The 24,118-nt window shown below is 41.4% G+C and overlaps 1 protein-coding gene across 2 annotated transcripts in view; it reads right to left on the bottom strand.

Annotated features, from left to right (window-relative positions):
* EPC2 (enhancer of polycomb homolog 2) overlaps positions 1–17,057 on the bottom strand; it is a 125,880-nt gene extending 108,823 nt beyond the window's left edge. For both annotated transcript variants that reach the window (XM_043487715.1, XM_043487716.1), the window contains exon 1: positions 16,618–17,057. In XM_043487715.1, the coding sequence (XP_043343650.1) occupies positions 16,618–16,770 (153 nt within the window). In that variant the 5' untranslated portion in view covers positions 16,771–17,057. The remainder of the gene's footprint in view (positions 1–16,617) is intronic.
* Between the last annotated feature and the right edge of the window lie 7,061 nt (positions 17,058–24,118).

Here is a 24,118-nt window from a genome sequence, read left to right as displayed (position 1 = left end):
TTTACACCCCTCACCCAAAGTGCAGTGAAATGCTGTCTAATGTTTCTGAGCAGAAGAAGGCTATAACATGCCTTACAGAGAAAGTATGCGTGTTAGACAAGTTTCACTCAGGCATGAGCTACAGTACTGCTAGCTGAATTTAATGTCAATGAATCAACAGGTAAAAGTATCTTTAACAGAAACATATATAATACAAGATTATGGATTAATTGTTTTATGGCAGAAAGCGAAGTAGAACTAAAGAGCCTCTTGATGAAAGTGAAAGAGTGAAAAAGTTGGCTTAAAACTCAACATTCAGAAAACTAGGATAATGGCACCTGTCCCATCACTTTATGGCAAATAGATGGGGAAACAGTGGAAAACAGTGACAGACTTTATTTTGGGGGGCTCCAAAATAACTGCAGATGGTGACTGCAGCCATGAAATTAAGACGCTTGCTCCCTGGAAGAAAACTTATGACCAACCTAAACAGCATAATAAAAAGCAGAGACATTACTTTGACAAAAAGGTCCGCCTAGTCAAAGCTTTGGTTTTTCCAGTAGTCATGTATAGATGTGAGAGTTGGACTATAAAGAAAGCTAAGTGCTGAAGAATTGATGCTTTTGAACTGTGGTGTTGGAGAAGATTCTTGAGACTCCCTTGGACAGCTAGAAGATCCAACCAGTTCATCCTAAAGGAAATCAGTCCTGAATACTCATTGAAAGGACTGATGTTGAAGCTGAAACTCCAATACTTTGACCCCCTGATGCAAAGAGCTGACTCATTTGAAAAGACCCTGATGCTGGGAAAGATTGAAGGTGGAAGGAAAAGGGGACAAAAGAGAATGAAATGGTTGGATGGCATCACTGACTCAATGGACATGAGTTTGAGTAAGCTCCAGGAGTTGGTGATGGAAGGGAAGCCTGGCAGGTTGCAGTCCACAGGGTTGCATACAATCGGACATGACTGAGCAACTGAACTGAACTGAACTGAAATACTGTGACCAGGGGCTCAAGTGGGCCTAGCCCTCTGTTTCCTCAAAGCAATGGTTCAGTATTCACTACTAATTGTTCATGGCAACTTTATAGAACTACTGCAAAAAACAGAACCTGATTGTACATTAGTATGTATGTGTGTGTCGAGCTACATTTTATTTTGGGTACAAACACACTGAGTTACAGCCAAAAAAGTCTGAAAGCCAATGAACAAGAACACAGGAGAAGAAACCCTGAAAGGAGTGGTAAAGTGGCAAGGCAGACAGGCAGAGATCATGGGCACAAGTACTAATTCTTTTTTCCTATCTAGGATCAGAATCACCCATGGCTTGTGATTTGATTGGTAAACCTAGGGCAAAGCCTACACATGCATTTTACAAAAGCATCCCAGACAATGTGACGTGCGGCCAAGATGAGACTCACTATTCTCCCTCCTAAACTGAGGGTTCTCACTGGACAAGCAGCATTAGGATCACCCAGGAATTGTTAATAATGTAAATTCCCTGAGCCCCATTGCACACTGACTGAATCCTATTACTCTGGGAATGCAGCCCAGTTGATTAGTGGCCCAGGTGATTCTGAAGCATGCCAAAGTTTGAGAATCACTGACCTAAATCTTTTGTATTTTTTTTTTCTTGAGGTATTCTGAAAGCTCTGATGAATTCTGCTAAGATGGTTGAGCTATTTCAAATAAAGCTAAAGGATAACTGCTACTTACCAAAGCACCTCTAATGTATAACCATCTTCTTCCTCGTACAGTACTTTCTTTATGAAAAGTCCCCCGCGTGCTTTACACCAAAGTCAATCTGCATACCGTGTAATAATCAAGCAGCTCTGTTTCTTCAGACCGTCCTCCGTAACACAAAAGTGTCTTTCCCCCAGAACTCTTTTAACAGGCACTATTCTTAACACTAGTTTCCCGTCCTAAGAGGTGAACTTACATGAGACCATAAAAATTCTTTCAACCCTCTAACAACTTCTGTGGGCATCACACACTTCCCAATACAAAAAGTAATAACATGAATGTTTAAAAAACTCATGGCATGCTAGCATATGGAAATAATTTCAAAACTAATTTGTAAAAATTATTTAAACAATACATTACATTCAACTAACTATCAAATTCATATATACTGCTGCTGCTGCTGCTGCTAAGCCGCTTCAGTCATGTCTGACTGTGCGACCCCATAGACGGCAGCCAATCAGGCTCCCCCGTCCCTGGGATTCTCCAGGCAAGAACAATGGAGTGGGTTGCCATTTCCTTCTCCAATGCATGAAAGTGAAAAGTGAAAGCGAAGCCGCTCAGTCAGGTCCGACTCCTAGCGACCCAATGGACTGCAGCCTACCAGGCTCCTCTTTCCATGGGATTTTTCAGGCAAGAGTACTGGAGTGGGGTGCCATTGCCTTCTCCATCATATATACTACTCCAATTCAAAGGATGTCCCCTTGTGACACAAATTTCCACAGTATCATTTTTATCTTCCACATAGCACACTAACCCTCATATGAAGTTATCTGTATACTCTTTTCTGTGGGACAACAAGCTGAAGACAGGTACAAATACATCTCATCCCTTTCCTTATGTCAAGTACAATGCAAACGTTTATTCTCTCAGCAAATATTTAGTGAGCAACTACCATATGCCATTCACTGTACCAGATGATCGACACAAAGGTAGCACAGACACTGTCCCTGTGGTCACAGAGCTATTTACTGAATGAATAAACATCACAGACATCTACAGTGGAAGTCTGACAGAAGACAAAGTGTATGGAAGGCCCATCTTACCAAAGCGCTATCTGAAATAAGACAGCTTTGTTCAAAGGGATACCCTACGGATGCTCTTCTGACCCAGGATGCTATTTAAAACTATAAATAATTGTTAGAGAAGATACACACTGACGAGTCACTTAATCGACAGTTAATCTGAATTTAATATATTTTACACATAGGAAAATAAAAGTCCTACTATGAACAATGCAAAATGCTTACTAACAAAGCAAATTCCCACATGTGAACATGAAGTTAAGCTTTGATAACCAAACTTCAACAGAAAACTACAATATGCCAACTCTCAATTCCTCCAAGATTTTAAAGGGAAGAAACTTAAAATCAAAATTACCTGACTTTATGACTCTAGATTAAGAAATTAACACTAAGGTCACGTATTACTCACTTACAAAATGAATACAAGAGAAAAACTTGTCCACTTTACCAAGTAAAAAGCACTTGTTTACTTCTAAGCGCACACACATGATGCTACAAATAAGCTGCCTCTATAGAGTGTCTGGAGTTGTAGGAAAGGACATTTAAATTTTATGTATATTATATTTGGCTATTAGGTTTTTATCTTTAAATCATGTGGGCCAATTACTTTTCAACTTAAAAAAGCTAGACAATGTCTTAAACATGGAAAAAAACTCCATTTATAGTAGCATTTTCTTTATAATAATGGGGATAAAACCTGTAGCCTGACTATGTATTTGGGACAAGTAAGATACAGGAATGCAACTGCCATTCAGGCTACAGAAACTCCTGAGGGGTTCTGAACCTCAGGTCCTAGATCTCCAAAACATCTAAAGAAAGAATTGAGGGGGTCCATGAACTTGGGTGAGAAAATAAATCATTTCTCTAATTCATTAACTTCTAACAAATTTAACATTTTCTTCAATTATTAACAATAGGTAACAGATCACAGTAGTACTGGTAATACTCGTGACCTAGCAAAACCCAACAGAAATGATAAGTATTTTCATTGTCATGTTACAGACGCTGCATTTACTAAAATACTTAGGATTATTAGGATAATCAGACTCAACTCTAGATCCCTATTATGTTAATAAAGTATGCAAATTAAAAACTGTTTTAATATTTTGATAACTTATTTCAATATAACTTGTTTGTGCATTTAAAACATCGTCCTGAAGAGTTTCAACAGATTGCCAAAGGAGTCCAAGTCACCAAATTAAAAAAGGAGCAACCTTGGATATAATGGTTCTCAATTCAACTGCAACAGTTCTCACTGAAAAAATTTGAGGGAGGGAACATGTGGGGGTTATCCCAGTTTGGAATGCTACCAGAAATCAGTGGGCAGGACATTGATGAAACAACTATCCTGGCGTGCATGGACAGTCCATACAACCAACTACAAACTGAGTATCAAAAATGTCGCAGCTTATAGCAACATCGCAAAGATCAAATAAGTGACAAGATTACCCTCTTCAGTACCGTGCTTCCCAAAGTTTCCAAACAGGTGTTCATACCAGGGTTCACTGGTCTATTGGAACGTCTTTCTTCATTCACTTCTCCAGTGTACACCACCCACTGAACAATTTTCATCGCTAAACTCTATTTTCCTCTATGACTAATATGTCTAAAATAAAAATTATTTCTAAAAACAAATACAGTATTTTACTATCAACTATTTATGATTCAATTATTACTGAGAATTAATTGAAGATTTGGTTTTCTTGGCTGCTAATCTTTAGTCTTTCATTTTTTACTTGGATTACTAACTGCTCTGCCAGGAAACAAAGATAGAAGGAGCAAAATATGTGTATCAACTTGCTAATGTTTCAAAACTATAAAAACTTATTTAAATGTCAGGAGAAGAAAAGTGAAACTATGCCATACAGTAATGCATGGAGATACTCTGTATATTTTACTCTTCTATATTTCTTCACACTTATTATCTTGTATAGCTGGAAATTATTATTAATAATCAAAAATCCAGTCACCTGTATGAGGCACTGACTTTAAAGTTTTTCCAAAAAGTTCATCTTTAAAATTACCTTTTGAGATACTTCTCATTAAACATATGAAGAAATGTGGCTTAAAGAGATAATTTATCTTGCCTAGAGAGAAGTGACAGAAGCCAAAACTGAAACCTATGCCACAATTTCAAAGTTCCAATAACTTTATCAAATTAGCTGTACAATTTAGGGCTGGTTGTTTGCTGACTCCCCAACTAACAACCTTATATCCTTCTGCCAACAACAACAAAAAAGGAGGTAAGAAAGCCAGAAGCAAAGATATGGATGTGAGTTAGAGCGAGCTTGGCTGACTCTTGGACTCTGCGTTCCTCAGACTGCACAGTAAAACTGACAAGAAAACAGAAACATAAAGCAATCCTAAAGGAAATCAACCCTGAATATTCATTGGAAGGACTGATGCTGAAGCTCCCATACTTTGGCCACCTGATTGGAAGAGCCGACTCACTGGAAAAGACCCTGATGCTGAGGAACGACCGAGGGCAGGAGAAGAAGGGACGACAGAGGGCGAGATGGTTCTATCACCAACTCAACGGACTTGAGTCTGAGCAAACTCCTGGAGATGGTGAAGGACAGGGAAGCCTGGTGTGTTAGTCCATGGGGTTGCAAAGAGTCAGACATGACTGAGCGACTGAACAACAACAAAGCAAATAAAAGGAAACGGCACTAGGGAGAATTTGGAAGTGACTGACCTCTTTCTCCAATATTAATCACACAAAGAACAGGACTGCATAATAAAGTAGGCTGAACTTCTGTTCCATGTTTGCCTGTAGACAGGCAAAAAATAATCAAGAGTCAGTTTTAAGATAATCAAATAATTATAATGGACTTTCTGCTATACAGTCTGTACCCTCTACATTGGTCTGCTCCATGGCTCATTTCTACCTATAATCCTTTGCTCCTCATGCTGTCTCCTATACTTCCTTACCATTTCTCTACTTCAACTCTACTTAAAATGAAATAAGATGCCAGCTGTTTATTCAGTAATACAATCAAACTCAATCCCAGAGGTCAAGATCACAGCCAATGTCTGTACTACAAACTTTCTATCACTTAAGTGCCTGAGAAGGCATTCAGCCTGTGCTGAATAAAACAAAGAAACGATAACATCCTTAGGGGATCTGGTCTACTTGAGAAAATAAATGTCCATTATCTCACATGTACTCACTCTGTTTATACATACATTCATATCCATACATACACACCAAGTGAAAAACATTGTATTGAAAAGTTAAAATAAACTTGTGTTATGAAGCAAAAAGTATACCCAAATTCAGAACATTTATAGCAATGAGTAAGAGTAGTAAAGAAAGTGAAAGAAAATCTCATGAAAGCAAGGAAACACATCATACCCAAAACAAACAGAGTAGATTGCTCTCTTGATCTCTAGGAAAAAAACATCACGAGACAGTGGATATGTAACTGATCCTCCTTAAAAAAACAAAAAAGAAACCTAAACCACATCGACAGCATAGCAATAATGTTAAAGAATTAAATCTTACACGTTAATATCTTCCTAATATTCAGTCTCTCATCTGTTAGCTCTTTTCATATGATTTACCTTCTGTATGATATGCCCAGTAGGTGGATGTGTGAATTCGCAGATGCAAGAAAATTTTAGAGCCAAAGGAACTTTAAAGATCACTCGGTTCAATTCTATTTCACAAATGAGGAAACTAAGGGCTTAGGAAGGTTAAATAATTTATTCAAAGTCACACAAAATTTCATCCCTTACTACACTGAAAATTAGTAATTGTAAAGGATTTGCTTTCTTTAAAAGTATTTTGGAGACTTTCTTTTATAGTCCTTCATTCAACTTTCATTAAAAAAGATGTAAGGCAAAGCATTTCCATCTCATTAAAACACCTTACAAATTTGAAGTTTGCAAAAACACAACTAAGTATACACATTCACCTTGCGTCAAACTATGGATTAAAACAATGTAACTTCATAACTTCTAATCATGACGCTATATATCCACCAGCAGCAGATCTCTCAGGGCAGCTTCCTAGCTAAGCTTCATCCTCGAGGGGAGCCCTTGACAGCAATTGTATACTAACTTCCCCTGTTCCTTGACTTAGAGGACACCCGACTCATTGGAAAAGACCCTGATGCTGGGAAAGACTGAAGGCGGAGAAGGGGACGACAGAGGATGAGATGGTTGGATGGCATCACTGACTCAATGGACATGAGTTTGAGCAAACTCCGGGAGTTGGTGATGGACAAGGAGGTCTGGCATGCTGCAGTCTACGGGGTTGCAAAGAGTCGGACACGGCTGAGCAACTAAACTGAACTGATACAAGCTAAATTAATAATAATCCTCTACCTCAGGAATCTGGAGCGTTTTTGTTTGTTTGTTCCTTTTGCGTAACACTGTGAAACTTTACTACAATGTGGTTAAACACAATACTCAAGCATGTTCAAGTCTGACAGATGAACTGAGCATTTATTTCAATAACTTCTTTAGTGTAACTTTATAAAATTCTTGCCTTCAAAAGTGACACTGATCTTAATACTTGTTAAAGTATTAAGTATTAAACTCTGACATAAGATAACCACATCTCAACAGAGAGAGATTTAGGAGATTATCCTAATGTCTATCCTCAGAACCCCTAATCAGAGAACTGTCCACTGTCTTCAGCCCTTATTCCTGGTATTTTCCCCAAAGTCTACCCTCTGGATTACAGCTGTGGAAGGAACCTGGAGTTCAAAACTAAAAGAAATATAATGGCGATGGTAATAATAGATAATATTTATTGAACATTTGCTGCATGTCACAAACTATCCCAAGCACACTACAATTCATCTTCCCAACAACACCATGATATTTTACAGAGGAAATTAACCTGCCTGAGGACTCAAACCCATAGTCTGGCTCCAGAATACATGCACTTAACCACTATCCCATGGTGGCAGTTGTGTAGTTGCTAAGTCGTGTCCGAATCTTGCAAACCGATGGACTATAGTCTGCCAGGCTCCCCTATTAATGGGATTTCCCAGGCAAGAATACTGGAGTGGGTTGCCATTTTCATCTCCAGAGGATGCTCCTGACCCAGGGATCAAACCCAGATCTGCACTGTAGGCAATCTCCTGTAATAGACACAGATTCTTTACTGACTGAACCACGAGGGAAGCCCACACTACTTCTCAAAAATTTGATAATTACTAGAATTGAGTGATATTAATGCCACCCAGGATTCCCTGATAGGTCAATTGGTAAAGAATACGCCTGCAATGCAGGAGACCCTGGTTCAATTCCTGGGTCGGGAAGATCCACTGAAGAAGGGATAGGCTACCCACTCCAGTATTCCTGGGATTCCCTTGTGGCTCAGCTGGTTAAGAATCCGCTTGCAATGCGGGAGACCTAGGTTCGATCCCTAGGTTGGGAAGATTCCCTGGAGAAAGGAAAGGCTACCTACTCCAGTATTCTGGCCTGGAGAATTCCATGGACTACATAGTCCATGGGGGCGCAAAGAGTTGGACACAACTAAGCGACTTTCACTTTCAATGTCATTGCTGCTGAAGGGCACACAGCTGCCCTGGTTCCTGGAGGGCCAAGCGTTGACTGTTCAACCCTTCCTTGTTGTCTATGAAACAACCCCCAGGAACCTTAAAGAAATCAAATTTGGCTTCTGTTACTTGAAATCAACCTAATGGTCCCACCTGTCAAATATTTTTAGGCCTCTTTTCAAAACAACGAATGTGTTTACAAAAGGCATCCTTCACCAAGTTTCTTTCATAACATCATTCCCTGAGACAAAATGACTCCTCCATGCCCATGGGCTAATAAACGATAGACAAGAACAGATGTAATGAACCTTAGATATCATCTAGTTTTCAACCCACTCATTTTACAGATGGAGCAATGGTAAAGATAAAAACCCTGGAGTCAATCACCCAAAGGGCACAAGTTCTAATACTGGCTCTCCCGTGTTCTGGTATAGGTGGGGGAAGCTGCTTAATTTATGAAGCTTCAGCCTCTTCTGGAAAAGAGATAATGGCACCTACACATCCTACCATTATATGAGCTCTAAACAACCAACTGTTTAATAAAGTGCCTGGCACATACTCAACACACTCGCTAACGTACACTCAATAAACGGTAGCTGTGATGATAGTGATGAATGATATGAGGTTCAGAGAAAGTGGGCACATTTTCCCAAATGATATGGTCACTTAAGAACAGAATCAAAACTAGAAAAACACTTCATACTCACAAAAATACTTTGTAATACATCTTCCTACAAACTTTTGGACTTAGCATTTAAAACTATCTAAAATCTGCTATAATTCTACCCTTTCAAAAATCTAATCTCCATCCCAACTATTTTTTATTCATTCACCAAATATATACATAGCACTGTCCATGTTCTAAACAGTGTCTAGATACAGCAGGGAAGAAAGGAAGGGAAAGAAAAGAAGTGAAAGCCATCTACATGTCCAAATAAAGGAGAAAGCTAAGAGAATAATGTGCTCAGAAAAAAACAGACTGCTACCCTCCTGAAGTTTCTATCAGCAAGGGAAAAAGTATAAACAAGCATAGATTAAAAAAAAAAGCAACATGGAAGAACCTTCCTTTAGTCTACTTAACCACAGAACTTGCTTTAAATATTCCTGCACTCAAGTATTTGCTTCAACTTACACTATACAACCAAACCTGAAAGCCCAAATTGCTACATTTCTCTCCAAGAAGCATTTCTCTATATTCCAGCATTGGTTTACTCTTAATTCCTTTTAACTATACTGACATTTCATTTTTTTTAATGCTCTTTTAAATGTCTGTCAGGGTGACTTTATGACTCATTCAAGTTCCCTAAGGCAAGATCTGTATTGTATGTTTCTTTAAATCCTAACAACACTTCAACACACAGCAGTCCATACACTTTTGATATTCAAACCTGTTTAGTTATCCAATATCTTATTTAGATAAAATCTGGCACTTACACAATATCTGGCCAGTATTTGCTTTTGCTGAAGAATAAACGTGTAATATTTTTACAATATCATCTACAAAACTGTATTTTATATTCATGAACCCCTCTATTATGAAACATGAAATACTTTAGTACCAAAAAGGATAGAAAGACTGAACATACTCTGATTCTATCATTCAAAATATCACTTGAAATATTAAGATGACTAAAATTAGGCAACTAACATGAGGGTAGAAATGGCAATTCAAACCAGCCATGGTCTTTTAAAAAAAAATAAATAAGTGGGTCACGTGCTTCATGTGGATGTTGGCTCACTCTGAGGTGAGGAGGTATTTTACGCAAAGCTACATACACCGATGAGAGGCATAATTAACAGGAGATAAACACCAATACTGCAGCTACACTATGTGCAGAAAATTCTGTATTTAAAGAGGCCTCTGACTTAAGAGGAAATAAAAAGATTTCATTTCAGTTCAGTCCCTCAGTTGTGTCTGACTCTTTGCGACCCCATGGGATGCAGCACGCCAAGCCTCCCTGTCCATCACCAACTCCCAGAGTTTACTCAAACTCATGTCCATTGAGTCAGTGATGCCCTCCAACCATCCCTTCCTCTGTCGTCCCCTTCTCCTCCATAATCAGGGTCTTTTCCAATGAGTCAGTTCTCGGCATCAGGGGCCTCAAAATATTGAAGCTTCAGCATCAGTACTTCCAATGAGTATTCAGGACTGATTTCCTTTAGGATGAACTGGTTGGATCTCCTAGCTGTCCAAGGACTCTCAAGAGTCTTTTCCAACACCACAGTTCAAAAGCATCAATGCTTCGGTGCTCAGCTTTCTTTATAGTCCAACTCTCACATCCATACATGACTACTGGAAAAACCACAGCTTTGACTAGACAGACCTTTGTTGGCAAAGTAATGTCTCTGCTTTTTAATATGCTATCTAGGTTGGTCATAAGTTTTCTTCCAAGGAGCAAATGTCTTTTAATTTCATGGTTGCAGTCACCATTTGCAGTGATTTTGGAGCCCCAAAAAAGAAAGTCTGACACTGTTTCCACTGTCTCCCCATCTATTTCCCATGAAGTGATGGGACCAGACACTATGATCTCAGTTTTCTGAATGCTGAGCTTTAAGCCAACTTTTTCACTCTCCTCTTTCACTTTTGTCAAGAGGCTTTTTAGTTCCTCTTCACTTTCTGCCATAAGGGTGGTGTCGTCTGCATATCTGAGGTTATTGATATTTCTCTCGGCAATCTTGATTCCAGCTTGTGCTTCTTCCAGCCCAGCATTTCTTATGATGTACTCTGCATATAAGTTAAATAAGCAGGGTGACAACATACAGCCTTGATGTACTCCTTTTCCTATTTGGAACCAGTCTGTTGTTCCATGTCCAGTTCTAACTGTTGCTTCTTGACCTACATATAGGTTTCTCAAGAGGCAGGTCAGGTGGTCTGGTATTCCCATCCCTTTCAGAACTTTCCAGTTTGTTGTGATCCACACAGTCAAAGGCTTTGGCATAGTCAATAAAGCAGAAATAGATGTTTTTCTGGAACTCTCTTGCTTTTTTGATGATCCAGTGGATGTTGGCAACTTGATCTCTGGCTCCTCAGCCTTTTCTAATTCCAGCTTGAACATCTGGATGTTCACAGTTCATGTACTGTTAAAGCTTGGCTTGGAGAATTTTGACCATTACTTTGCTAGCATGTGAGATGAGTGCGATTGTACAGTAGTTTGAGCATTTTTTGGCACTGCCTTTGTTTGGGATTGGAATAAAAACTGACCTTTTCCAGTCCTGTGGCCACTGCTGAGTTTCCAAATTTGCTGGCATACTGAGTGCAGCACTCTCACAGCATCATCTTTTAGGATTTGAAATAGCCCAACTGGAATTCCATCACCTCCACTAGCTTTGTTCGTAGTGATGCTTCCTAAGGCCCACTTGACTTCGCATTATAGGATGTCTGGCTCTAGGTGAGTGATCACACCATTGTGATTATCTGGGTCATGAAGATCTTTTTTGTACAGTTCTTCTGTGTATTCTTGCCACCTCTTCTTCTTATCTTCTGCTCCTGTTAGGTCCATACCATTTCTATCCTTTATTGAGCCCATCTTTGCATGAAATATTCCCTTGGTATCTCTAATTTTCTTGAAGAGATCTCTAGTCTTTCCCATTCTATTGTTTTCCTCTATTTCTTTGCATTGATTGCTGAGGAAGGCTTTCTTATCTCTCCTTGCTATTCTTTGGAACTCTGCATTCAAATGGGTATATCTTTCCTTTTCTCCTTTGCCTTTTGCTTCTCTTCTTTTCACAGCTATTTGTAAGGCCTCCTCAGACAACCATTGTACCTTTTTGCGTTTCTTTTTCTTGGGGATGGTCTTGATCCCTGTCTCCTCCTGCACAATGTCACAAACCTCCATCCATAGTTCTTCAGGCACTCTATCAGATCTGTCCCTTGAATCTAAAAAGATTTAGTATTTAGTTATACATAGCTTCAAAGTAAGAAACCAAAAGGAGTATTTGGAGAATAACTTAACAAATTCTGCTAATGAATTATACACACACAGAGCTAGTGTTCAGCTCTTGCTATAGAAATAGAAGCTCATCCAACATTCAACAAGCATACATTTATCAAGTATATATTACATACTAAGGCACAGTTTCAGGCAACTGGAGTATGTTAATGAACAAAATACGTAAAGATCCTTGCCCTTACAAAGGTTGCAATTGCTTAGGAGAAAATCTAAATAAAATAGAATAGTTTGCGATGACTTTCTTACATGCTTAAGATACCACAAACACACAAACATAATGGTGCCAGTACAGGGAAAAGAAAGTTAACAGATTTCCAAGAAAAAAGGGGGGGTGGGGGTGGAGAAATGTGAAAGGCTTACAGCAAAAGTTAAGTGATGAAAAACTGTGTTTTTTAATAATTTAATATTCCAATAAAATCAGTATCAGCTTTTAAAGTTCCCTGTAATTACACAAAGCAAAAATTATTCACAGAAACTGTAATGAACTTAATAACAGTTCAGAAGATAATTCAGGGTTCTATAAGAAGTCAATATGAAGCACCGTGGTTATGAGAATGGGCTTTTGTAACATTAAAGAGTTTGAATTCTAGTCTTGCCAGTTATCAGCAATGAGACCTTTAGGGCTGTTACAAGGATTAAATGAAAACCAAAAACTGGAAATAACTCAAATATCCAACAATAGATAGATGAATGAACATATTATACCATATCAATTCACTGAAATACTATTCCATATTCAGTGAGTGAACTAATACACACAACAGGAATGAAACTTTAATGCATCACACTGAGCAAAAGAAGCCAAACACAAGAAAACATATGATCGCATTTATATGAAATTCTCAAAAAGGCAAAACTAACCAGCAGTGAAAGAAAGCTCAGAACTACTGGAGGGAGAGACTTCCAAAGGAGCAAAATGGAACCTTTAGGATAATTGATATGTTTCTATATCTTGATTGTGATGATGTTTCCATGGGTATACACACTTGCTGAAACTCAATTGAACTCTATGCCTTAAATGGGTATGTTTTACTTTATACAGATTATATCAAAAAGGTGATTTTAAAGAGGATTAAATGAAGCAATATATATAAAGTTCTTAGCTTGGTAACTGTGGCTTAAGAAGTATTAAAAAAATGGCAGCTATTGTTAAAATTAACTATCACTATACAACACTCCTGGAGAGGTAGCAGAATATGAATCACCTAATCTTTCCAGTTGTCCAGATTCTAGGTAAACCTAAATTTACAGTATCTTACCTAGGCAAGTGCCATGAGAAACACTACAGAAATTGAATTATAAAACAATGCCAACTGGGAGACCTTAGGCAAAGACAAGGAAAATAAGGAAAGGGAAGAAAACAAGTATGCCTCCATGTCCAAAGGAGAAGAGCTAAGAGTATGAATATGTCTGACTATGACAGCATGCTTCAGTGCTGAAGAACACCTAAACCACCTCACCTAGGCATTATCAAAATGTAACTCAAAACTGAGTTAATAACTACACAAAGTCATTAATGACAGTCCAACAGCTAAACAGAGACAGTCCTTAACTTTATGGGTGGGGGATGCTGGGGTGTGGGGGTAGCAGATGCATGAAGTTTATAAAGTGAAGTCAAAGGATACTACCAACCAAGCAGGAAGAGGTCATACTGCAGATGATGTAGAAATGCCAAAAACAATTATAAATCCAAAAGCCAAGGTTTTCCTTGGGTTTTTTTTAAAAGAAGTTATGTGATTAAAAAGAACATACTATCTTAAAGGAACTAGTTAGAATATTTTGATAATAGAAGTTGAAACACAAGTGAAACATTCACGAAACTTTTATTTTATTGCTGCTTAGAATTATCAAGGAAGTACACAGACACAGACACAGACACACACACACACACAAGTATGGGCTTCCCAGGTGGCTCAGTAGCAAAGAATCCACCTGCTAATGCAGGAGACTCAGGAGATGAAGGTTCCATCACTGGGTTGAGAAGATCCCCTTGAGGAGGAAATGTCAACCCACTCCCATATTTATGCCTGGAGAATCTTATGGACAGAGGAGCCTGGGGGGCTACAGTCCATGGGGTCACAAAGAGTCAGATACAAACACACATACTGACCACGATACATACGTACACACACACACACACACACACACACATATACATTTAGTGAACAAATAATTATGCTTAATAACATAAGTCCTATAAATAAGACCAGAAGAACCGAATTGGCTATTATTCATGAAAGCATAAGTCTTCTGACCTATATTTTAATTTAAAAAAGAAAAAGAATGAGACAAGGTTGCCAAGTGGTTATGGCAATGGACTGCTGAAAAAGAAAAAACATCCCAAGTGGACACTCTGGGATGCAAAAGACCCTAGACTTAAAATCTTAACTGTTAGGATTTGCTCAGTTTTTTGATTTTAGGAACTTTCACTTGTAACATTAAAGAGCCAAAAAGGACAGGACAGAATCGGAAGTCCTGAGTTTCAACTCTAGTTCTATCAGAATTTGGAATTCTTCTTCCCTAAAATTGGGCAGTTGAAGCAGACTACTAAAAATAATAAAAATTAGCACCCAGGCTCTAGATGGAAAATCACAAGCTTTATAGAAAAGTTTAATAGTACAAGATCTTAAGGGGGTTTAGCATTTATTTTTAAGGCAGGAACTAAACTGCAAATTTTCTTATTAAATCAAGATAATACCAAGACCTATGCAACTTAAGGCCTAAAGCAATAATTAAGTATGTTGCTGATCACTATCTGCAGAAAGTAATATATCATCCAGGGGCTAACCATTCTAGAACAAGTTTCTTAACTCAAGTTCTTCCCAAACCAAAATAATAAGGTCCAAGTAAAAATATATAATACAGATATTTTAAGACTCATCAGCCACCAGTTCTTTTCAGGAGATGACATTAATAGAAATGCAACTCTGTGGAATCCCAAGTTGTGTTTCTTAAAGTTCAATTAAATTAATTCTCATACCTATTATAACTCCCTTAATTTTCTTTCCTATGGAAAATTGAGCTAAGCTAGAAATAAATTTTAATTAAAAATAGAATTTTCACATATGACTTAGCTCTAAACCTTCAATATAAATCTTGGGTTTTCAACTTCCTTATTTTTTTAAAAGTTGAATGTTCATGTGATATTGAGGACATACTCATTTTCTACGGAAAGCCCGGGATTTCAAATAATCAAACCCCGAGAAATGTGATTAAATCACAGCAGAAAGTAGTAATAGCAAGGTAATATAATGAGGTCACAACTCGAGCAGCCAATCAAAAGCATAAAAGCATTTCCTGCAATATTAATAGTCAAAAGAGAAAACCAATCACAGAAACCTTGGGCCTTCTTTTGACAGTCACAGAAGCAAGAGAGCCAATCCACACACACCGGGGTTGACAATAAGGCGGGACCACAGGTTCATTGAAGAAATTCTTGAGGGTGCAGTTACTATGAACTTCGCACGCAAGTAACACCACTCCAAGAGTCATCAACACTGTCAAGTCAAGTGAAATTCAACCGTATCCAAAATGTAGACCATCCGGGGAAAGCATTTTGCCCTAAACTGCTATTATTAATTAAAAAAAATAATGCAGCTGTCAACTTGGATGCAGTAGGTCCTCAACTTCTAAAAGACGCCCCCCTCCCCCGCCAAGCCATGACAATTGTCGGGGACGCGGCCCGAGGACAGCACATCCCCGGTCCCTTTCTAACACAGCGCATGGAGCGGGATGTCCCCCCTAGGCAGGCAGAAACGACTAGCTCCGGGCCACGGAGCTAGCCGGTCAGCGGCTTTCTAACGCTACATCCTGCTACTAGTCGCGGCCCCCGCCCTCTCCCGCCGCAGTGTTGCACCATCACCTCCATCCCTCTGCACCAACGAGGGCCGAGGAACGAGGATTACCTTGCTAGGAGGACGATGATGCTTGTTTTGAAAGCGCTTTACTTTCCGTAACTCATTTCAAAGAGAACCCAATGCGAAACTAAAGCTAAAAGTGTTTGTGTGTGGGAGGGGGGTCAATCTTTCCTAGCCAAAGGGTCCCTTGCCGATTAATTAATCTCACACCGGGGGTGCGGGGTGTGGGGAAGAGGTAAACAGAGGCCGTACGCCAAGTGCGGCCAGAACATCCCCTGCGCCATTCCCGGCCGCCGCTTACGGCAAGGCCCCCTTACGGCAGCGTAAGCGGCGCTGCGAGCTAATCACAACACTGGGACGCAACAACATGGCGGCCGCGGGCGGGCGCTGCGCCGGCCGAAAGGGTTTACGCTACTCCGCCGGCGTAGGGTCCCATGCGCTGGAGCGGCAGCGGCGCCCTCCAGCGAGCGTAAAGCGCTCTGTGAATGGCGAGGCCCGACTGACAAAGGGGAGGGGGGAGGAGAGAAGGGGGGGTAATAAACACTCGAGTCCCTACCGATTCCTCCTCCTTCTCCATCCCGGTGGGCATCTGGGGCACGGCCCGGTTGATGGAGACGCAGTCGTTGAGATCAGGCATGTCCTTGCCGCGGTAGATAGGCAGCGGTTTGGCGGCGTCCAGCGCCCGCGCTCGGAAGGAGAGTTTACTCATTGTCTCCCCGCCTCACAGGAACAGCCCGGGCGGCGGCGGCGGGGCGGGCGGGGAGGGGGGGAGGACTCCCGCCGCCTCCTCCACCTCCTTCCTCAGTGCAGCGCGGCCGGCCCGCTCCTCCTCCTCCTCCTCACTGCCCCCGGCCACAGCATGGGCGCCCACCCCGCCCGAAAACAGCCCCCCGCCGCCCGCGGCCGCTTCCACACACTAGATCCGCCGCTCGCCCGCCCGATCCGCTCCCTGCGCCATGGCCAACATGGCGGACATTACCACAGCGGCGGCGAGCGATCCCGGCAGCCCGCGCGAGAGCGCGCCCCCGCCGCGGGGACGCGCCTCGCCCTCTCCCTCCCTCCCTCCCTTCTTCCTCTCCCTTCCCCTCCCTCGCCTGCCCACCCACTCTCTCCGCTGCGCGGCCGGCCCGCGGGAGCGTGCTCAGCCTCCGGCCGCTCCGGAGAAAGGGGGTGGCGGCGACGGCCGCCGTCCGCTCGGCAGCCCGCGCTCTCGCCGTGTGGCAGGTGCCAGGTGCGCAAGTTAACCCGCGTCCCCTGAGCGTGCGCCTCTGCCTCCGCGGCCCCGACACCCCGCTCGCTGGGTACCCCGAGGAAGGCGCCGCGCAAAACTGCTGCGCTGAGCAGCGCGATTATGCTGAAGCGGGAAGGGAAGATGTCAACGGGAGCCACAACTGCCCCACCGCGCCTGTATTTATAAAGAGCCCCGAGCTTATCTAAGGCGCCCCGAGCGCCGGCTCATTTCGCCGCCTCCGATTCGCACAGCCCTGAGACGTGCGAAAGGTTCATGTCTTCTCCCCACTCCGAGGGGCGCAGACCCGTCGGGTCTTGCCCACCCGGAAGACTCACAAGGTCCCAGCCCTCTTCCCCGCATCCTCTCTTCGGTACCTGACCGAAAGAGCTCTCCAAGGTAAGGCATCCTCGCTTTCGCCGGGAGGATGCTAACGGCTGCAGTGAGGGTTAACGCCAGATGCAACAAGTGCACTCGAACCTGGTCTCCCAAACTTCATAAAATTATTTAGTGGATGATAGATATTTCTAATTTCAAAAATAGACTTCTTAAAAATTAAGCTTATAAAATTTAACCAAGGCAGCACACATTTCCAAAGTGACAGGTCTGTATAAAGTACTGGTACTGTGGAAGGCGCAAAGAAGTTTGAGATATAAAGTTCTTCGTGCAACTTTGTCATTGATGGGATGGCAGAAAGGCGGGAAAGATGAATAACAATTAGAGAAGTAAATAATTGAAGAGCAGGGCAACCAGAAAGCAAAATGAAGAATGACAGTAAAAAAAAGAAAAATTGATCACTTGAAGAAAACTATATAGGTGATGACACAAGGTAGTAGACATGATTAGTTAACAAATGAGTCGCACAAACCCTGATTGCCAGGAGAGTTCAGAGAAAGGAGACTTCTTAAGCCTGAACCAGTTAGAGAACTTCTAAAGAGGAGAGAAAAAAAAAAATAAAAAAGAGGAGAGAAAATCCAGCTGACTCAAATAAGCACCAGCTATTGTTGACATCAATCTCATTTAACTGAGTTCCTTGGTTAGACTTTAAGCACTACAGTTTTCCTACAAAATTCTAGGAAGAGTAACATTTTGCCATTTTGCAATAATTGATATCTTTCCTAACTCAGAGAAAGTAGATAGTTTGCTGACATCTAGAAGAGAAAAAAAACTTACTCCCAGTCATTTGTATGTGACATCAAAGCTCCATCTCTTCCTCCACTTTCTCCCCTGATCAACTACTTACTCTCCTCTCTTTTCCCTGCCTGAACTCCTCCCTTTTCTCTCCACCTCCCCCTGTGAAGGCAAAATGGTGGATACGGACTGCTTGGCATAGTCTAACCCCTTCACCCAGCAAGAATTCAGGCACTGTTTAGTGGGGCTTGAGTGTTTTGCATCCACTTTGTTGCTGAAAACAATGGAGGTACAGTGACTCACTTCTTGTAAGCGATACGTTCCTTAATCTTACGGGTATGCCCTGATCCAAGTGTTACCCTCTGGTACAGGTTGGTTCTCTGCAAGGAAGAACAAGATGTTATTGGGAGGAGGTCAGCAGTGGAGTCAAGCCTGAAAGAGGTGAGGGGAAGCAGTGGTTGAAGATATGAGTCACCCAGTCTTTTATCTGGCACATCTAGCTTTCTTCTATACCCTATATTTATTGCCACTCTCTCTCTCAAAAAAGGAAATATTGAGTATCTATTATATACCAGCCACTCTAGGGGTACTTTATTACCTCAAATAATTGCACTTTAATTGAATCCCACTTAATTCTCAATATAGCACTCTGAAGAAACATTACAGTTTTACTAATAAGGAAACTGAAGCTCAAATAGTTTGGCAAATTTCAACACTAATAACTTGCAGAAGTGGGTTCAAATCCAGGTCTAGCCTGACTTCAAAACTCCTGTTTTCTCAGCAGTGCCACCCTGTTATCCCAGCTCTTCAATACTGACTGTTCAAACATTCTAAAGTTGCTGATCCAAATTACTGAGACCTTCCAACCAGTGGCTAATAGAGTGCATAACCCAGAGCCTAAGGATGCCATAACCTTAAGGAGGGTAGGAACAATATCTGCTCTGTTACTCACATATCCCCAGTTCTGTGCCTCATACATAGCCAGCACCTACCATATGTATTTGTTGACCGGTATTTCCTGAAGAAATTCAGTGACACTGAGGCCATTCCACTCTAGCTTGGAGTTGATAAATCTTATTAGCCTGTCACCTGATTTAGCCCTAAGTGGCACTAGTGGTAAAGAACCCACCTGCCAGTGCAGGAGACTTAAAACACACAGGTTTGATCCCTGGGTTGAGAAGATCCCCTGGAAGAAGGCATGGCAACCCACTCCAATATTCTTGCCTGAAGAATCCCTTGGACTGAGAAGCCTGGTGGGCTACAGTCCCTAGGGTCACACAAAGTCAGACACGACTGAAGTGACTTAGCATGCACATACACCAGTATTTGCTCTTAGGATCTAACTGGTTCTTCAGCTTCCACCCTTTGGGCCTAGGAATTTTAGAATCAATTAAAGAAATTTGAAGAAACTCTTTTGAAATCTGAAATTCTATTGCAGGAATGGGTTTTTGCTGTAGTAACTGTTTTGTTCTTTTTCTTTTACCATGTAGCAGATTTCCCCTCCTGATCTCCATTTTCTTCTTGCCCCACCATAGGTAATGATTACAGAGCTGGGAATAAAACAGTTTGAGGCAAATAACACAATAGACTTTTCAAGTGAGATGCAGCCTGTGTTTTCTTGGCTTCGAATTCAGTTCCCAAACCAGAATGGCTCTGTTTCACATTTGGAAAGTAGCTTTTATTTGTATACAAATATTATTTTTCATAAAGTTTATTTCTAATCTATTTGTTGAATATCCATAGACTTGTTAGTGTTAAACAGAAAATATTTTTCAACTTTTGAAGTAGAGCCTGTTATAAAATGTCTTTCTCAAAACCTGTTCCAAATGATTGTGCAGCTTAATAGTCTATTTTAATTTCCATGCACAATGAGCTGAATATAGTCATTCTAAAATCAGTCCATTTCAAATATGCACTGGACCAATTTCAAAAGACATGCATTTGGTCAAGCAAATGTAGTAATATAAACACCCCAGAATTAGCTATAGTTTTAAAGCCATATCAAAATAAAACTACTTCTAAATGTAGTCTAAACTCAATAAAGGTCAAGAAACTGTAAGAATCAGGATCATATTCCAGTTTCCACTTCCCCATACTATGATCAGGGCAGGCAGCTTCGAAGTAATGAACAAATTACTTTTTGAAAGAAATCTTAAAGCTAGTAAACACAGTTGCTATTCAACTACTCCAGAGTTTTGTAAATGTCATGTTCTTTCTAATTGGCTCCTTATTTCAGCAAACCCAATTGAAAGTTAATTGGGTTGGTATGTGAACTGCATCCCCTCCCCTCCCCCTTATATTGCCAGGAATGAGCCCAGTACCCATAAAGCTTCCTTGTTTTCCATACGTAATCTGAATGTGGGGTCTGCATTCATCACAATCAACTGGAATCAGCCCCCTGGTTCCAGAGCCCTTGACTGCAGCAAATCTGAATCTTTGAGATACAGAGACAGATATTGCACTCACAGGTAATACCCCCAAATATCTACTTCCACCTTTATATTTCCACAGTGGGAAATCCAGACGCTAAATAAAAATCTGCAGCTATGGTTCTGTCTCTTAGCAGCAACGTTCCTCTCAGACCTGGTTGGAATCACAGGGTGCCACCTTGTGTATAAGCTGACGATTTACTTCCCAAGTTCCACAAAGGATACAGATAGACTCAAAAATAATCAGCCCATAAGCTCTGTATATTAGTAACCAAAGAAAAAAAATGAGACAGATGTAATGAAATAGACTTGGAAACACATAGCTCCATAGGGTCGACAACACTCAGTTTTGAATCACGCCAACAGCCTGTCTCATTTGTTGCCCCACCCTGACCAGAAAACACACCCAATGCCCCACACATGGAATAGATTGATGCTGCTCACTCAAACTTCTGGATAGATACCAGAAATAAGTAAATCTCTTGTGACAGAGCTAATGAATCTGACGAGGACAATTACTTGTGTCCAAACAGCAAGTAGGCGGTATAGATGTAACTTCAGGACTCTGGGTTTCTGAGAGCCACAAGGTTCCACAGAGGTGATGATTATGATCCTACTTATTTTAATAAAGTGCTGAGTTTGAAACAGAGAAACAGTTGTTGGAGCAAGGCCACAGGAGGTAAGATAGGATCCTTTCCAGCCCAGCTCCCTTACCCTTGGGAAATTCCACACTTTAAACTCAGCGCAGCTGCCATTCAGCCAAAGCCTCCGTTAGATCCATGGAACTGGCTGGACCTTTTGTGTTAGGAGGTGGGGAGTTGGAGTGAAGAATCTGGGGCTCTGGAGCTGCAGGTTCACACCTCCTGTCGGTTTAGGTCTCCTATAACATCTCTTCTCAATTGTCTTCCCTGGCATCCCCACCAGCACATCCTTTTCTCCTCAAGCATCTCTGAAAGGTAACTTGGAAGGTGGCTTCTCTCTCCTTGTGAGGGCAGTCCAGTTTCACTGATGTGCTAGCGTATGTCAGCAAGTGAGGCATTGAGCTCTCTGGGATCCCAAGTGTTAAACTGAGAGGAGGCCATTGTTAGGAACCTTGGGTTGCTATTCTAAATGTGGCTTACTTTACCTATTTTTTCTCTCTCCCACCACCAAAAGACTGGTGTTTATAAACACAGATTTGTGAATGGAATATGCAATTAGAATCCTGAATTAAAGAAAATGAGTGAATTGATTTAGTAACAGCCACACACTCCCCAGGTGGTTCTAATGGTAAAGAGCCCACCTGTCATTGCAGGAAACTTAAAAGATGTGGGTTCAATTCCTGAGTCAGGAAGATCCCCTGGCAACCCTCTCCAGTATTCTCGCCTGCAGAATTCCATGGATAGAGGAGCCTGGTGGGCTACAGTCTATAGGGTTGCACAGAATTGGACACAACTGAAGTGACTTAGCACGCATCCACATGTTATTGACCTTATATTTTTGTTCCTAAGAACAAAATGATTTATTTCCTAAGAAAAGTTCCTGGTATCAACATATTGAAAATCCCCTAAACTCCAGAGTAACTTCTTAGGAGGCAGAAACGGCAACAGATTAGAAAACAGCACTGCTTGCCTTTCATCAGTTATCAACGGTGACTTTGGCAGAAAGAAAACAGAAAATATTGAAATAAAATACAGTAATTACCTAGATATCTACTGACTCACCTACACCCCCTTACCTTGTTTTAGACAAGATTTCAAATGAGTTTTGAGAGTAGTTAAAAATATGCTAAAATAACACTTGGGCTGTAAGTTTCCTAGTCATGTGAAAATAGAGAACCTTGGCAACTTCCAGGTCATAATGTCCATTAGGTAAAATGATTGCTCAGAAGATTTATAATTCTTCCTGGCCTGAGTTAAAATATCCAAGAGGTCATAAATAGTGCAACTAGGTGGTATGAAAGACACCTCAGCAGCATCTTTACAACTGACACAAAAGGGGGTATCTACCAGGCTGTTTCTTTTAGTAACTTTCCATTTAAGCCAATGACTTCATTTGCAATCCAGCATAAGCTATCCTGCAAGGGTTAGAGTTGATCTGCATGTCTGAGGCCATGAGCCACACCCCGTGCAGAGCTCAGAGGATGAAGGAACTCCTTGGCATCCAAGCAATTCTCCCTGAATAGTGTTTTTCTCTCAACTGTGTCCTGATAAACCTGTGACTGAGAGCTCAGAAGTGTGGCTCTATTGCAATTGCCTGAAGCGTGGCTCTTATAAGTGCCCAATTAAGGGCCCCCTTAAATGACTGTTGTGGAGGATAGAGTTAACATTCTTTTTTGGAAAGAAAAGAGTTTAACAAGGACCAGTGCATAGATCGACATCTGTCCCCACTGCTCTTGCAGTGAGCTAAGGGTTGTTCAGTTGCTAAGTTGTGTCCAACTCTTTGCCACCCCATAGACTGTAGCCCGGGATTTCCCAGGCAAGAATACTGGAATGGGTTGCCAAGCTCTCCTCAGGGGATCTTCCTGACCCAGGAGTCAAACTGTGTCTCTTGTGTCTCCTGCATTGACAGGCGGATTCTTTTATCGCTGTGCCACCTGGGAAACCCATTCACTGGATGGGCCTAGAGGTAATTCTGCCTTTGCATAACAAGACATGCATCGCTCTCTCAGGTTAGATGGTGTGGGGAGGTAGGGTGGAAGAAGGGTGTTTCTGCATGCTGCATCCACATGAAGGTTGTCCTCTAGTTGGTGGCAATAGCTGTTTGGCAGCTTTGTTCTCTAGCTTTGTGTGTAGAGGCTTTTGTACCAAGTTCCGCATCTTCCACACTCATCCACTCTGCGTCCTTCACAGCAATGGACATTCCCCTTAGGGCTGGCACACAGGCCATGCCTACAGATGACCATACAGAAGGCTGAGTGCTGAAGAATTGATGCTTTCAAATTGTATTGTTGGAGAAGACTCTTGAGAGTCTCTTGGACTGAAAGAAGATCAATCCTAAAGGGCATCAACCCTGAATATTCATTGGAAGAACTGAGGATGAAGCCATCAGGTGGCCAAAGTATTGGAGCTTTCAAACAAGAGCCAACTCATTAGAAAAGACCCTGATGCTGGGAAGGATTGAAGGCAGGAGGAGAAGGGGATGACAGAGGACAAGATGGTTGGATGGCATCAGTGACTCAATGGACATGAGTTTGAGCAAGCTCCAGGAGATGGCGAAGGACAGGGATGCCTGGCGTGCTACAGCCCATGGGGTCACAAAGAGTTGGACTCGACTAAGTGACTGAACAA

Source organism: Cervus canadensis, chromosome 15 (genome assembly GCF_019320065.1).
Source record: "Cervus canadensis isolate Bull #8, Minnesota chromosome 15, ASM1932006v1, whole genome shotgun sequence".
NCBI lineage: Eukaryota > Metazoa > Chordata > Mammalia > Artiodactyla > Cervidae > Cervus > Cervus canadensis.
The sequence above is the reverse complement of the archived record's forward strand: the minus strand, read 5'-3'. Positions and strand labels throughout refer to the sequence as shown.